At 38.7% G+C, this 16968-nt stretch overlaps 1 protein-coding gene across 3 annotated transcripts in view; it reads left to right on the forward strand.

Moving 5' to 3' along the window:
* Positions 1-16968, forward strand: part of chchd3a (coiled-coil-helix-coiled-coil-helix domain containing 3a) — a 101886-nt gene that overhangs the window by 38629 nt on the left and 46289 nt on the right. The window contains exon 5 of one of the 3 annotated variants that reach the window (XM_051688302.1): positions 9491-9673. The exons of the other annotated variants lie outside the window; for them this stretch is intronic. Coding sequence (XP_051544262.1) covers positions 9491-9586 — 96 coding nt within the window. The 3' untranslated portion in view covers positions 9587-9673. Of the gene's footprint in view, positions 1-9490; positions 9674-16968 lie in introns of those variants that run through there. 3 annotated transcript variants of the gene reach the window in all.

A 16968-nucleotide genomic window follows, 5' to 3' on the forward strand; every position in this document is an offset into this window, starting at 1 on the left:
ATGCTGTCTGCGCTGGTTTAGCGCCTGATTCACTAAAGTAATTATGCAGATCTGGCAAAGGCACAAACGTGCCCACAAAATCGCTGCAGAATGCAGTTTGCATGCGCAATTAAATTTTTGCTGGCCGATTCTGAACGCTATATAGCAGAGTATGCAGCAGACCACCATTATATACACATTGGCAGGACTGAGCAGCATCACTGACTACTATGATCCAGACACCTGAATCATCTCTTTAAAGTGCACTTCACTACATTGCTTTCCTTTATACTGTATATGCCAGCTTATAACGCTCTTCTCCATTATTTGATATGCTGACATGATTTATAGAAAATGTACTCAAACATCCATTTAAAGTTCATTTTACCACCTGCTTTCATCTGATGGTAATAGCACAATATAAATTGTGCCGGCCAATTTTTGTGAATGAAGCACAGGTTATAATGAGCCCAATTTACATAGAAAGGAGCCATGTTTGCATGGAAAGGAATTACAATGACTTAATTTAAATACTCAAGACGCTGTGCAATTTCAGTGCTGATTGTTCCTGCTTAAAGCTGATTGTGCGGCTGGTTAGTGAATAAGACGCAAGTTTTTGCCCTGAAATACCAAGCGCAAAAGTTGCGCAACTGTTTAGTGAATTCATCCCTAACTGTTTCAAAAGTATACCGACAAGACGTGAACAATATGCATGTTAAAATGATTTTAGTGTCATAAAATCGCTTGCTAACCTTTTCTGTGTAAAGTTATATCCAGTCTTACAACCTCGTTGCCATGACGTAAAGCTGTGAATCCTGTAATCCCTGTAAACAATGCTTTAAACAACTTTACCAATCACATTATACATGAGGTTCAACAGAAGAATTAACATAAGTGGTTTTATAAGATTATATGCTTCACATTTATGCCTTTTTAAACCATCCAAAAATTGGCTCCATTCACTTCCATTGTTAGTGCATTACTGTAACTTCGATTTTTGCTTTTTTTAAAGAAAAGGAGGGAGTCAAAATAATTTTTTGTGGTGATCAACATTATGCCACAAATGCTGTCGACTGAGCTTAACTTGTATTGAACCCGGAACATTCCTTTAAAAAGCTGTCTTGTCTAGCTTGTGTTGCACAAGGACACGTTAGGTGTGAACGACCCCAACACTATAATAAATTCAAACTACAGTGTCATTTCAGTCTTGAAAATCAATCATAATTTTGTCCAGTTGTATTCAGTTTAAGACCAACCTTGAGCTAATTTAATGTGGCTCAGAGATTTATGTTCATACAAAATTTTCAATGCAACATTTCAGCACTTTGGTTGAAAAGTTCTATTGTATCTGTTCAACCATACATGCTGTCAGCGATTCTTGGCATTAATAAACTCGTCAAGTCTGCTAGTGTTTGGATTTCAATGACTCTGGTCCTCTAGCAATATATAAGGACAGCCAATCAATCACAATGCATATAATTTCATTCAGACAGTGGCAAACCCTGGGGCAAACATTTCAATCAAACGCAGTCATCAATCTCCAACCCAGTGACCGATGCAACTTATTTGATGGCTGGCGAAGTGATTTGTTGAGACAAAAGAACACTGTCTTGCAAAAGATGTGTACCTAAGTTAGGCATAAAATGACTGGCCATTTCTTCTGTCTTCTCTGTAAGTCAGCCCAGTCACCCAAAAATGTTTGGTTATTACATGATTGTGTAGAACTCATACATCAAACATTTGGTAGAAAAATTTTAATGAACACTTAACCAACACTAAAATAGCAGTAAAGGTAGCAATCATAAATTTTTTTTAAATTATTATTATTTATTTATTTTATCTGAGCTTAAAATCCATTCTTGGGATTATTATTGTTGTTGCTTACTTAAATTTTGCATAACTTGACCCACATCATTTGGGCTTTGTGCAAGAATGGTACAGTGCATTCAGAAACTGTTCAGACTCCTTCATGTTGCTGTCTTATGCTAATATGCTTTAAATTATTTTATTTATTTATTTTCACGTCAATCCACACTCCATACCCCATTATGATAAAGCAAAAACCAGATTTCTGATAACTTTGCAAATTTATTAAACAGAAAAAACTGAAGTATTCAGACCCTTAACTCAATACTTAGTTGAAGCACCTTTGGCAGCGATTACAGCCTCAAGTCTTTTTGGGTATGATGCGAAAAGCTTTGCACACCTGGATTTGGCCATTTTCTCCCATTCTTCTCTGCAGATCCTCTCAAGCTCTGGCAGGTTGGATGGGGACTGTTGGTGGACAGCCATTTTCAGGTCTCTCCAGAAATGTTTGATTAGGTTCAAGTTCGGGCTTTGGCTGGGCCACTTAAGGACATTCACAGAGTTGTCCCTAAGCCACTCTTGCGTTGTTTTGGCTGAGTGCTTAGGGTCATTGTCCTGTTGGAAGGTGAACCTTCAGCCCAGTCTGAGGTCCTGAGTGCTCTGGACCAGGTTTTTATTAAGGATATCTCTGTATTTTGCTGCATTCAGTTTTTCTTCAACCTTGACCAGTCCCCCAGTCCCTGCCGCTGAAAAACACCCCCACAGCATGATGCTACCACCACCATGCTTCACCGTTGGGATGGTATTGTGCAGGTGATGAGCGGTGCCAGGTTTCCTCCAGACATGATGCTTGGAATTGGGGCCAAACAATTCAATCTTCGTTTCATCAGACCAGAGAATCTTGTTGTTGAATCCTTTAGGTGCTTTTTTATGTGTCTATTACAGAGGAGAGTCTTCCGTCTGGCCACTCTGCCATAAAACCCAGATCAGTAGAGTGTTGCTTCTGCAAGTTTCTCCCATCTCCACACATGATCTCTGGAGCTCAACCAGAGTGACCATCGGGTTCTTGGTCACCTCTGTTACCACTGCCCTTCTCCCACGATTGCTCAGTTTAGCCGGGCGGCCAGCTCTAGGAAAAGTCCTGGTTGTTCCACACTTCTTCCATTTAAGAATTATGTAGGCCACTGTGCTCTTGGGAACCTTCAGTGTAGCCTAAAAAATGTTGTAGCCTTCCCCAGATCTGTGCCTCGACACAATCTTGTCTCTGAGCTCTGCAGGCAGTTCCTTTGACCTCATGGCTTGGTTTTTGCTCTGATATGCATTTTCAGCTGTGAGACCTTATATAGACAGGTGTGTACCTTTCCAAATCATGTCCTATCAATTGAAATTGCCACAGGTGGACTCCAATCAAAGTGCAGAAACATCTCAAAGATGATCCAAAGAAATGGGATGCACCTGAGCTCAATTTCAAGTGTCATAGCAAAGGGTCTGAATACTTATGTCACTGTAATATTTTATTTTTTATTTTATTTTTTATAAATTTACAAAGTTATCAAAGTTTTTATCAGTTTCTTGCTTTGTCATTATGGGGTATGGAGTGTAGATTGACTGTGAATTTTTAATTTTAATTTTAAAGCATTTTAGCGTAAGACTGCAACATAACAAAATGTGAAAAAAATGAAGGGGTCTCAATACTTTCTGAATGCACTGTACCTCAAATTGTATGGCTTGTTACAAGATTAAATTTCTAAGCCATTAGTGGCCATTTACACAGAAGGCATTTTTGTGTTCGCCTGTTTTTCTATGTAAGCATGCGCTAGACCGACATGTCTGACCCTTATTCGGTGTCTCACTGTTGTTGTTTTTTTTTTTTTTTTTTTTCAGAGTCTGGCACAGAAGGGCCACATTTTATTTATTTATTTTTTTATTGGCCTAAATGGTCCTTTAGACTTGCAATATTAGTTTGCCAGACAATGAACAGGCAAGTAAATCACAAAGACTTTTATTGAAGGAGGGACCTAAGCCATATCTAGAGATCAGAATATTGTAGAGACCCTTGGGGGTGGATTTTTTAGAATTTGGCCAGTAAGCTCTAGCAACCACTGAGAGCACTTTAGCAACCCGATACGACTAACTAAAAACTACTCTGGCAACGTCCTGACGACCACCCACAAGAATCAAGCATCCTGGTGGTGAGTTCCACTGATATTTTGGATAAATTTAACAATCTAGTTCTTAAAATATTATTACTAAAATATTGTTGAATTGTTTTAATTGCTTAACTATGGCTGAACTTTTAAGTCTTAATCTTCTGTTTAAGTAGCCAAAAGTGTTTTCTCACTTCCACAATCAGCTCTAGCTATTAGAGTGCACGGATGTTTTCATTTGATGGTTGGATGGGCTGCAGAGGCCACTTCAGTTAAGCTTGTATTTCAAGACCACAAATCCCCCCCACCCCCACCTCTCTCCATCTCTTCCTCTTTTCTGTGGCCTTCAATAGTGCCATCCATATCAAACGTCCCTCCTTGCAAATCTGCGTGCTTCAAACATTGCCGAGTGGCCCTGACTGATAATACAACACAATGTAATTTCCCAGGTATTAAAGAGAACTTGCTGTTTTTTGAATTGGATTTACTTGTAGGTGGTATTTGTGGAGGAAAGAAAAAAAAAGAAAAAAGAAGTTATTTTCCCCTCCCTCCTTGCTAAGGAGGCCTGAGATATGAGTTTCCTTTATGTCTTTAGTCTTATGTGAGATAAACTGGATGTTTTCATATAGCAACTCGTTTTCCTGCAACCTGCGGTATGAATCGAGATGCATTAGTATTCATAAACTATAGAAGGTTGAGGTTTCTCATATAGAGGGCTCCGTTAGGTAAAGGCAAGTTTACTTGCAGAGCCTGGGAAATGTTATGCCAATGCAGTGAGCTTTTTATTTTATTTTATTGTAATCTATGGATAACCATACAGTAGCTGTTCAGCATGTGGATATGTGGGTGTGTGGATGGCTGGTTTCAGTAGATTAGGTGTGTAACGTATGATCCACTCTGTGTGCACTTTTCGTTGTCTGTTTTCCCTCGTAAGCTCAGGCACCTTGCTGATTCCCCCTTGTTCACTGTATTCTGTAGCTTTTACTGCCCACATACAGTGCCAGTGTTCTGAAACTGGCTCTAATTGGCTGGGCCTCTGGTTGGCACTGGTGCCCAGCGCTCACCCCGGCAGCTAATTGGCTCATCCGGCCGCCCCTTTCCTGCGAGCTCCGAGCAGTGTTGGATTGATGGATGGCAGCAGGTGTCAGGAAAGCTGCTTTCTGACAAAGCAGCTTGTGAAGTCAATTTACAGCCCAAAAGGCAACAGGAGGGTTTCTGCATGTAGCCGTGCCTCTAGAGAGAGAAGGTATTTGAAAACACAGCTATTTTTAGACCTCATTTTAAATCTTGAAACTGACTTTCCCTGCTTATTTAAAAAAAAAAAAAAAAAAGTTCTCTAAAAAGGTGGCAGAACTCCAGACAGACTGAAATAAATGTATGATCTTGGCTTTTCTTATCGTTGCCCTAATCCCTGATTATTACACTTCATTACAAGCGTGGATTTGCAATTAAAGTTCGCCGGAAGCATTGTGAGCTTTACAATGAATGAAGGTATATTTTTGACCTGGTACTGAGGTGAAGGACGCTGATTTTGAAAAGAAAGAAATGAAGAACAAAGATAAAGTATAACGTATCTGTCACTTTTAGTATAGATGAGGCGAGAGAGCAGGATCCTAGTGCAGCAATCCTTTAATTCACAATGACAAAAAGACGAGGATACAAAGAAGACAATGACAGGTTACAAAACTAGACAGTCGTTTGAGTTAAATAATGCAAACAACGATCAAGGACTGACAAAGATGGAACTGAACTAGAGGGTATTTATACACATGGTGCTGATGAGGGAATGGAGAACAGGTGGCTGTGATGAGGGCAGTGAATCCTGGGAAACGTAGTTTGGGGACAAGACAAAAACTATTATAAAACAAGAGTCCTTGGAACAACGGTGACTGTGACAGTATCATTGGGTGTGGGGTTGTTAATGTATTACACAGCTCTCTAGGATACTTGATTCTGATTGGTCAACTGTGGAACTCTGCGGTCAAATATTTTTGTATAATGACCTCTAAACTGTATAATTGACTGTCGCAGGCAACGGATTTCCTACAGACCTGTGCTAGCTTCATGTTCCTTTTAACACTCCACTGTCCTTTCTTCTCACATAAAAAAAAAAAATAATAATAATTTCAACTCAAATCAATATTTAATGTGCATTTATGCATTTGTTTGTTAAGTAGCTAGGTAATAAGCAGGATAATGTATAATCATCTGATCATTATTGCAAAATAAACCCCTTCAGGGTGATTCAAGACCTGATTACTCTATGGAGGTTCATGTTGTGATGTCCCATTGACTGTGTATTATCATTTGCTGTGCAATATCTTTTTGGAAATGCATGTACCAGCTATTTCAGTTGTATTGTGTTTCCATGTTTTATGGAGTAACAAAATAGCATTACAAAGAACAAAAAAAAAAAAATAATTTTGCAAATGAAGACAGCACTTTCCTTAGCAAATTGAGGCACCCTGATAATAGCTCTGGTGATTGCATAGCCCTGCTGTTTTTCTGCCTCTTAATTGGGAAGATGCCCAAATGTGAGTACAGAGAGAGCAGCCATGTGGGAGTTACTGTACTGCCACTGGTCACAGAACTGCAGAGGAATCTTTTAGCAGCATCTAAATTCTCACACCCACTTTTTGCATGTGATTAACTTTTTGTCTTTCAAAATAACCGGCATTAAATTCTAAAATGTTTGTTCTGTGTTATCATCCCCTGTTTAAACAAATGAAATACAAAAAAAATTTTAATTACAAAAATGCTGTTTTTTTTTTTAGTTTGTTCACCTAAAAACTAAAATGCTTTTGTCATTTACTCATCCTCATGTTGTTCCAAACTGTTTGATTTTCTTTCTTCTGTGGAACAAAGGAGATGTCAGGCGGAATAATCAATCTGATCATTTCCATGAACTGGAAGTGAATGGGGATGAAGCTGAGCTCCAAAAAAGCCACACACACATACACACACACACACACACACACACACACACACACACACACACAAACATAATTAAAGTAGTCCATTTGACATGCATTATATTCTTAATTGAATAGCCTCGTGTTTGGATGTTTAAAGAAAAACATTTTAACTTCACTATAAAGGAATCTGCATGGACAGAGTGAACATTTTATTGCAAATAAGAATGGAAGATAGACCAGAGTGAGTGTCGACAGGAGTGTTCAAACAAAGCTCACCTTGAAACTGCCATGGAAAAAATAAAAGGTTGACTGGGAAATACCAAGGGCAGCCTTCTTTTACCCAGAAGGACCCAGTGGACATACATATGTAAACAGCTTCATCTTGTTACAAAAGCTGTCTGACTGAGGTCATGCACACTGTAGAAGTCATGTGGTCACCATCAGCAGTGTCCAAATCAACTGCATGTCTGAAGGGCAACCACAATTCTCTTTCTCTATCTCATTCTCCTACCTTTCTATGTATTCCTACTCGTACTCTTCTTTCTATTCCTTCTCTTCCTCCTCCTCCTTTTCTTCATTTCCTCTTCCTTCTCTTTCTCCTCCTTTGTTTATTTATCTTTTTCCTCTTCCTTGTCATCATTTTCCTCTTCCTTCTCCTCCTATTCTTCCTCCTTTTCCATCTCTTTCTCTTCCTTCTCCTTTTCCTCCTCTTCTTTTTTCCTTCTCCATTTTTCATCTTCTTTTTTCTCTTTCATCCTCTTTTCCTACTTCTCCTTTTCTTCCTTTTTCTCCTCTTCTTTCACCCCTTTTCCTCTTCCTTTTTTCCCTTCTTTCCACTCATTCTCCTTGTTTTCATTCTCTTCCTTCTCCTTTTTCCTCTTTCTCTTCTGCCTCCTTATCTTCCTTTTCCTCTTCCTTCTCTTCCTTCTGTTTTTACTTTTCCTTTCCTCCTCTTCTCCTTCCCTTCCTTCTCCTCTTCCTTTTTCTTCTCTTTTTCTTTCTCCCCCTTTTCCTCTTCCTTCTTTTTCCTTTTTCCACTCATTCTCCTTGTTCTTTTTCTCTTCCTTCTCCTTTTCCTCTTCTTCCTCCTCTTCTGCCATCTTATCTTCCTTCTCCTTTTCATCTTCCTTCTCTTCCTAGTCCCTCTCTTTATTCTCTTCCTTCCTCCTCCTTTTCCCCCCCTCCTCTTCGTTCTCCTTTTCTCTTCCATCTCTTTTTTCTTTTTTCCTTCTCTTTTTCCTCTTCCCTCCTTTTCCTTCTCTTTTCCTCTTCTATTCTTTATCCTCCTCCCTCTTTTGCTTCTACTCTTTCTCTTGTCTGCCTTTTCTCCTTCTCTTCTTCCATCTCCTTTTTTCTTCCTTCTCCTCCTCATTCTCTTTCCTCTCCTTCTTTTCCTTCTCCTCTTCCTTCTTTTTCTCCTCTTCCGTCTCATCCTTTTACCTCTTCTTTCACATTTTTTTCCTTTTTCCTCTTCATTCTCCTCTTCATTTCCTTCTCGACCTCCTCTTCCTCTTCGTTCTCTTCTTTCCTTCTTTTCTTCTTCCTTGGTCTCCTTCTCTTCCTCCTCTCTTTTTCTCTTCCACCTTTTCTCTTTCTCTTTGTCTTTTTCTTTCTCTTAATTATGTATCTTGACTTTACCGTGACCCTTTCCTATGTCCATACCCTCTCTATTTGTCTTTCTCTTTCTCTCTCCTTCCCTTATTTGCGCTCTCATTCCCATGAGGGAGAACTTTTTTCCCAAAGGCAATTGTACAGCCTTTCAGGTCCCTCAGTATGTCCTCTAGTTCAATATTAGAGAGAGAGGAACACTTTTGATTTGTTCTGTTCTATTGTCTATGCATGCTCCTCTCTGTCTGCGGGGGTGTCTCTCTCCACTTTATTTGGCTGTTCTCTTGCACTGGTAATAGATGGCCCAGGCCTCCTTAGAGACCGCTCTCCATGAACGTGACTGATGATTTCATTTCCCCATGGGTTTCCCCATATGGCTTCAGCAAAGATAACACAGGCTGAAAAGTGCTTTAGCCATCAGTTAATACTTTAGTTTGCTGATCAGTCAATTAATCAAACTGTGTGATCAGGTTGGGCAGAACTGACCTGTAGACTGGCAGCTGCCCGCCCTGAGGCCTGGCACAATATATGGCATAGGCCCTCAGTGAGACAAAGCCATCAAGCTGTGTCTAAATTGGATATTTAAATATTTGCTTTTTTGCAATTATATTTTATCTTGTGAAAGCAGGCATGTCTGGTTATATTTGGTGGTCTGATAACCCTTGGAAAAATCTGTGGCGAACTGAAACAGATGCACATGGACTGAAGGTCAAATTGGAATACACAGTATTCAAATGACAATATTCCAGGTCAAGAGACTAATTTTCATATATCTGTCCTTAAGTATATGGAGTGACTTTGTCAATTCTTATGGATTGGATGGAGATACTTCTTGACAGGTGGACAGAGGAGTGTGTGCTTGTGTGTGTGTGTTAGGGCACTGGATCGATCACTGTGTCAGGGCAACAGGGCATCCATAAAGTGGGGGTCTAGATGTAGGGCAGCAAGGCTGATTGGTTAATCTTTGTATCTGGTGCCTTTAATAGTAAGGGACAGGCCTTTTTGGTTCACCACTAATTTAATCTTTGTTCACAGAAAAAGAGGCTCGAACTCTGGGCAGGACACTTTCCCAGTAGAGGACATGTCCAATCCGACACAGAGGACCGTCAATTCCTGCCTACGCAAGAATGACCTCTGACCTTGTTCAGCATCTCTCTCAATTACACACTGACCCTTCCTGTCATAGCAGCACAGACTGCTGGGTAATACACTGTGCTTCCAGGCAGCTTTTAGCAGGAGATGGTCTCAGTGGGCGAAGAGTTGTCCCTCTGTGTAGTTTAGAGGAAGACTTTGTCACCGATGGCTTGTGATTGGACCTCTGCTTGAAACCGTGAACATTTATAGCGAAGTTTTCCATCTTATTTGCATAAATCGACCTTGTTAAATGTAGGTTTATATTTTTGCAGCTTGGGTCCACACACAAAGTTTGTCAGGATATTAATCATTATATTTTTTTAGAAGCATTTCTCAAGGCTATGGGTGAATCTCAGTTCAAAGAATGCGGAGAATGGACTTGTGTTCTTATTAAGACCAGTCTTGCCAAGCATCTTTGGAAGTATGAACTCGGAAGGACAGGAGGACGTAGAATGCATCTATTGCGAGATTTGAGATGTGCTGTGATCTTCCTGTTGTGCAGTTAACTGTCACAGCACATTTGAATCCAGTGAGAGAACTACTGGCATTCACACAGCCATCAGCCTTTCACGAGCTTAGAGCGGGAAACTCTTGAGGAAAAAAACAAAACGATAAATGTCCTTCGTCTGCCACTGTAGTACCGAGTCCTTGCCCACAAGTCACCATCAGATGCAGCCTCGATTTCAAGGACTCATCCGGGTAATTTCCTGTGTTCTCGGTACTTGCATTCTTGAGGATTGGAATTGAACTTCGGCAATGGATGATGACGTAGAACGAGTCCACAAGAACGTAAGAACACAAAAGAACGCGCATTGAGATTCACCCTTTGCCTCTACTGCCGAGATCAAATTCTCGGGTGAAACTTCTCTGGATTTGTACTCTACCATTCGTAAGTTTGTAATCACTGAGACATTTTTATGTTTAAAGCAGAGTTTAAAGGAAAAGCAACATCTGAAACTCGCACATAAGAAGAAAAGAACAGAATGGGCAAAATGGTAAACAGTTAAAACAAAGTATTATGGACATATGAATCTAAGTTTGAGTAGTTGAACTGTTTTGAGATCAGTTTAATTACAAGGTCCCTTAGAAGTGCCCTTGTAGTCTAAAGTACAGTAAGTGTTACAGATGGAACTTCATCTGAATATCTTAATAAACTGACAGCTAGAAAGCCCAAGGTCTGCAAAGCTGGCATTGCTTCAAGGGGAGGACTCTTTGATGAATAGAAAGTATGAAAAAACTTTTATTTGAAATAGAAAGTCGTCTTTTTTTTTTTTTTTTTTTTTTTTCTCAATTTAGCATGCCCAGTTTCCAATGCACTCTAAGTCCTTGTAGTGGCGTAGTGGCTCACCTCAATCCGGTTGGCAGAGGACGATCTGTGCATCTTATCATGTGGCTTGTTGAGCGCATTACCATGGAGACACAGCGACTGTGTAGGCTTCACGCTATTCTCTGCGGCATCCACACATAACTCACCACGTGCCTCACCGAGTGCGAGAACCACTTTATAGCGACCAGGAGGAGGTTACCCCATGTGACATTACTTTGCTTTGAGACCTGGCTGGAGTCACTCAGCATGCCCTGGATTCGAACTCACGACTCCAGGGGTGGTAGTCAGCATCTTTACTCGCTGAGCTACCCAGGCCCCCGAAAGTCATTTTTAACATTTATGTCTTTTACGGTAATTTTTTTTGATTAACAAAATGCAACCTTGCTAAATAAATGTATTAATTTCTTTCTTTCAAATACATAATTTTAAAATGTCTCCAAATTTTTTAAAGGTAGTATGCATATTACAATCACACTTATTATATCTGCTCCCATAATTGGGCGTCTTTCCCTCCGACCCACAAATTGACACTCATTATTATTTTATTCCCTCTCTTCAAACTACCAGTTAGGTCTGGACAGGCTGTCTGTGACCTGACACCTGACATTTGACCTGTGCCTGCTGGATGGCCAAGCTCCTGGCAGAGTGCGAGTTTGTCATGGCAACTGATTTTCTAGTGATGGATGCGAGGTCCAGTGTAGCGATGACCTTGTGCTGTTTGGCCAGCGTAGGTCATGGTGAAAGAGACATATTTAAAGCAAAGAGCTTTGATTTGTTATCATATGCTTGGGTCTGCTGGGTCTCTGTGGGAAACACTTAGAGAAAGGCGAGTGTTTTTTATGCTCTATTAAGTGTGTGTATATGTTCACTGCGTCTCTGCTGATCCCTCAGGGCTCCAGACTGTGACTAAAATGGTTGCAAATGTAACAAAAAATGAGTTCACAACTGACTACCGGTATAAACTATATTTATGACATGCGGTCACTGATGATCTACTGTTGATGAATTCCTACTTGTTTTGTTTAATGAAAATGTTCACTTTGTTGTGTTTATATTGTAATACATGGTAAATGATTGTAAAAGTGTACATTTTCTTTCCTTTACCTGTTTGTGAAAACACCTGAGAGGGTAAACATTTCAAAATAAGTGTCCCCGCTGTATTTAAGGCTCATAATTAGTGGTCTACCGATATATCACAGAGACCGGTAAATCAGTCAAAATTTTTGAATTGTTAAATTATCGGAATCGGACGATACATTTTCGTGTGTGCCTGATTAGTTTCTCAAGCCACAAGCGTGCCAAGAATTGCCCACTTGGATGTGAAGGAGCCGTCTGAGACATGTGAATGACCAGTCACATTTTATTTTGTTCTTACATGCCATCGAGTTACATCAACGTCTTATTTAAACTGTCCTACATATCAGAAAAAAAATAATTTTTCGCAACAGATGCGCAGATACTCATGTTTAAAGTGCTTGCATGTATCATTCTCTCTCTCTCTCTCTCTCTCTCTCAATTTTCAATTTCAGTTTAAAGTACTTTATTAGCATGATTGTGTTTACATACAATATTGCCAAAGCATTAATACACAAAACAGATAATGTCAAGACAAATAATAATAATAATAATAAAACAGGTAAGGTACCAGGTAATGAATAAAATAAAATAAAAACTATAATATTCTCTCTCTCTCTCTTATCAACAGTTCCCTGTAACTTTTAACTTGTCTGATGATATAAAGGCAAATATCAATAAAACTTCTATCATATACCATCTGAAAATATGCGGAAATCTCGTTTAAAAAATTTGAATTCACAAACCTCACAAAACTTGAGCAAATCCAGCATTTCTTCCAGCGGAGCGCTCTTATATCTTCCCCTGAAGCGTGCATTCTATCATTCTGAACCAAAACTCTTTTCCCCTGACTCACGAATGTTGAGCGCTCAGATATCTTTCTTTGAAGCACGTATTCTATCAGCCTGGTTCAAAACTGTGTCCTTCTGACTCATGAACGTTGCGCGACGGTCAGTCCGTGACACTCCAAGCAGGCATTCTGGGCCGTGTAAACTGAAAGCGTTCAGTAGATTGCTGGACTCTGGATGCACATGAACATGAGAGAGCAAATTCAAAGTAAAAGCGCTTTATGTGCAGTTAGTTTGATTTGGTCTTTTGTGAGAAAATGCAATTGCTAATGCACATATGCCACCCGTGGTTGCTGGACTACTGTTTGCACTGTTGTTATTTCCTTCATAATATATTTACAATTTCTTTGTACAAACAAATAGCTGAAATTGGATGACTAAACAGGAACCAGAACAAACTGCTATCTACCATTAAAACACACAATCTTATTTTTTTAAAGATTTTTTTTTTTTTTTGTATTATTGTTTTTACAAAGTTAAAGTTTTGTGTGAAATGTTTAGTAAATGTAGTGTTAAATAAAAGTTAATTTTTTTAGCAATTTTATGTATATGTTATTTACTGTGTTAAATTGTGTGATATATCAGTTATTTAATATTTTCAAATGATATCGGCATCGGCCATTAAAAAAAACCCATATCGGTTGACCTCTATTAATAATTAAAAAGTCCTTAAATTAAAAGTTTCTGGTTATTATTGGTATTTTGTTAGCACAATAAACTGCATCTGGGATTTAATTCAATTTGGAATCTTAAAGCATCTTTGTCTGGACCGCCCACAGTAAGAAAATATATTTTTTTAACATCTTTTAGATATATTTGAACTATCGACTGGTTTACCTGTTTCCATATAAATCGATAAAGTCTGTAATCTGGCAACTATAAGCAGCCATTGAGTTCCTAAACGTTTCATTTTATGAGCCAATGGCTCCGTAGACATATTTTTATTCCGGAGCCCTGCACTTTTTGGACCCAACTTAAGCTGCCTAAACATCATTGTACTTAAAGGGATAGTACATCTAAAAATGAAAATTTAGTCATTATTTACAGTACTCACCCTCAAGACTTTAGATTTTTGGGTTAGCTATCCCATTGAAAGACAAAAATCCTTTGCTTCGGAGAGAAAATGACAAAGCAGGGGACAGAGAAAGGATAGAGAAGGATAGAGACAGGAGAATAAGGGACGTTTAAAATATCTCCCATGCTTCTCTTCCCCTGACGTAGCGTACTTTTACATCTCTTCTTTTCTCACATGCTCAAACTGCAGCACTAGGCTAATTAAAAACATTGATCTCCTTAATTATTCAGCTGCAGCTAATTGATATTCAGCAAGACATTCTTCCTCATAAATGACCCATTTAATTTGACCATGGGGTCTGTTGCGCTGATGCTGGAGTCATCCCGCCGTGAGAGAGCGGAGATTGTGTGGGAAGAGCCAATCTAAATTTGTATGCATTTTATATCTAACTTTATTCAGAGTGACAGAGCTGGAGAAAGTGTGGGCCAGCTGTTGTTTTGGGCCACTCCATATTATCTTTAAGGAGATAAAGTATAAAATGATAAATGACATTGAGCATCTGTTTTTATTGCTCATCTCACAGTAGTTTAGATTATTATCAATGTAATGTCATGGACCGCATCTGCTGCATACTGTTGATTACCATAGGAAATAATTTCTGCTTGTCCCTCAGTGTGTGTTTAAATAAATGGCAGATGTGTTTACAGTAATCATATTTGTTAAAGCACTTCTGGTTTGGTACATAGAGGTTAAAAATAACTTGTAATATTCCTTTAAAGGCTCAGTCACCACGGTTTACCTTTGCACGGTGAAATTCCACGGGTGAAGAAGGCATTGGCGGATTTTAAGCAGGTGTGAAATCCGCAACAACTACTTGCCAAACTACTTGCCTATTGGTCAATGCTGCGAATTCGCTTCAAAGTTAACCAAATTTTAAGGGTGTTTTGAGGGGTCCTGTAATGAGAAATTAAATCCTTGATCTTATGAAGTTACATAGTTAATTGTACTTCTGTATGAAAAGATATATAACTTTCAGAACTCAACTTTCTTTCCAGTGATAAAAAACAATTATCATTAGTTGCAAAAACGCCTTATTCTGAACTACTGACTTCAGATGAATACATTAATACATAACAGCCCACGTTTACACTGCCTACGTTTCACATCAATGACACCTAATTGGTATTCATACATTTTGCCTGCCCAGTCACGTTGAAGTAATAAGGATAAATACTATTAAATAAATACTAAATAGAGGTAGGATAGATACTATTATTCCTAAATACCAGAAGAACTAACAATTTGGGCTGCACAGTTATGACATTAATCATTTTTGTCGATTAATTCCCTTGATATTGTAATTTGCGATACATTTCAATTAATAGAATGTATATGAAAATAATTAATTTGGGTTTAGCAACTGCATGCCATTTTAAGTTCACATTGGCCCTCTTTAGCAACATGAAAAAAAACTGTTATTCAAATTTTGAATAAATTATAAACGGAAGCAAGCAACATACTTGTTGAATGGTTACAATGCTCAGCCCCTGCAAATAGAAAATTAAATGAAACATTGTGAGAGTATGCTATAATTGACACTTTTCGTAAATAGTTAATTGTGGCAGCAGTCCTACTAATAAAGTATCAGTAAAAAGTGGAAATGTCCATTAAACCTTGTGCTGTTTTGATGCTAAATACATTTGATAGAATGTCCTATGCTTAAATGCTTGAAATTAGTTTTGTGCCTACCTAAATATTTCTTAACAAGAACTATCATTTGTATGAGGTGGCACATCATATGAAGTTGATTGAGAGAATGCCAAGAGTGTGAAGAGCTGTATTCTGGTCAAAGGGTGGCTACTTTTGAACAGCCTTAAATATAAGATTGTTGGGATGTCCCATTACCGATACTGGAATGGGAATCGGGTCCGATACAGCGCTCATGTACTTGTGCTCGTAAAAATGCTCCGATACCAAAAACTGATACAATCTGACTTTGGAATGTCATTCCGCAAGCATTCAGCGAACTAATGAAAATCTTGTTATTTCCTAGTGAGATTATTTAACCACAAAAGCTGCAATTTAATGAGATAGATCAGCGTGCTTCAAATGTTTGTGAATGTGTGGAGCTGATGTTGTGACAACATGAAAACACAAAGTGCGCATACCTTTTAGAGCTCCTTGACTCATACACGGAAAACACCATCATGAGCATCGCACGCTCTGTTTGTATCAGATGACAATGAGCAGAGCACTAATTCACTTTTTAGCATGAGGCACATACAGACTACATGTTTATTTAATTAAATAGCAGCGTTTTGTGGTTTAATGATCACTTTGAGTCACACAGTGACCTGCTTTTCTGGGCTGAGTAACTACCATCATAACAAAACAGGAACACTTCAAAATAAAAGCTCCACCTAAATAAAAGCTCAATTGAAAGTGAAAAACGTACAGCAGAAATAGATCACTACTGGATAGTTATGTAATATTCACTGTAATACTACTACTACTACTAATAATAATACATCAATTGTAATTATATTATATTTCAGCAATATCTTTCATCTGTGATGCTCTGTTATGCAGCACTTTATTTACATTTACATTTATGCATTTGGCAGACGCTTTTATCCAAAGCGACTTACAGTGCACTTATTACAGGTACAATCCCCCAGAGCAACCTGGAGTTAAGTGCTTTGCTCAAAGACACAATGGTGGGGATTGAAACCGGCAACCTTCTGCTTTCAAGTGCTGTGATTTAGCCCAGTGGTTCTCAAACTTTTTGACTCCAAGAGCCCCCACTGTCCAAGACTATATTTGAAGGCCCCCTCGCCTGAAACTAGACGTGTCTGATTAAATAAATAATCATGGATAATTTTTGATTCTAGAAGTTTCAGAAAGAGTCGGTTTATAATATGTGGGCATACATCTTAAAGTATTTTTAGCATTTTAATTAAGTTGGATTATTTTCATTATTTTAATATTTCTTATTTTAAATTAATTTTAAATCATCTTGAGGGCCCCTTGGAAGTATGCTGAGGCCCCCTAGTTGGTCCCGGCCCTCTGGTTGAGAACCACTGCTTTAGCCCACTATGCCACCACCACTCCATTG

Source organism: Myxocyprinus asiaticus, chromosome 45, assembly GCF_019703515.2.
Source record: "Myxocyprinus asiaticus isolate MX2 ecotype Aquarium Trade chromosome 45, UBuf_Myxa_2, whole genome shotgun sequence".
NCBI lineage: Eukaryota > Metazoa > Chordata > Actinopteri > Cypriniformes > Catostomidae > Myxocyprinus > Myxocyprinus asiaticus.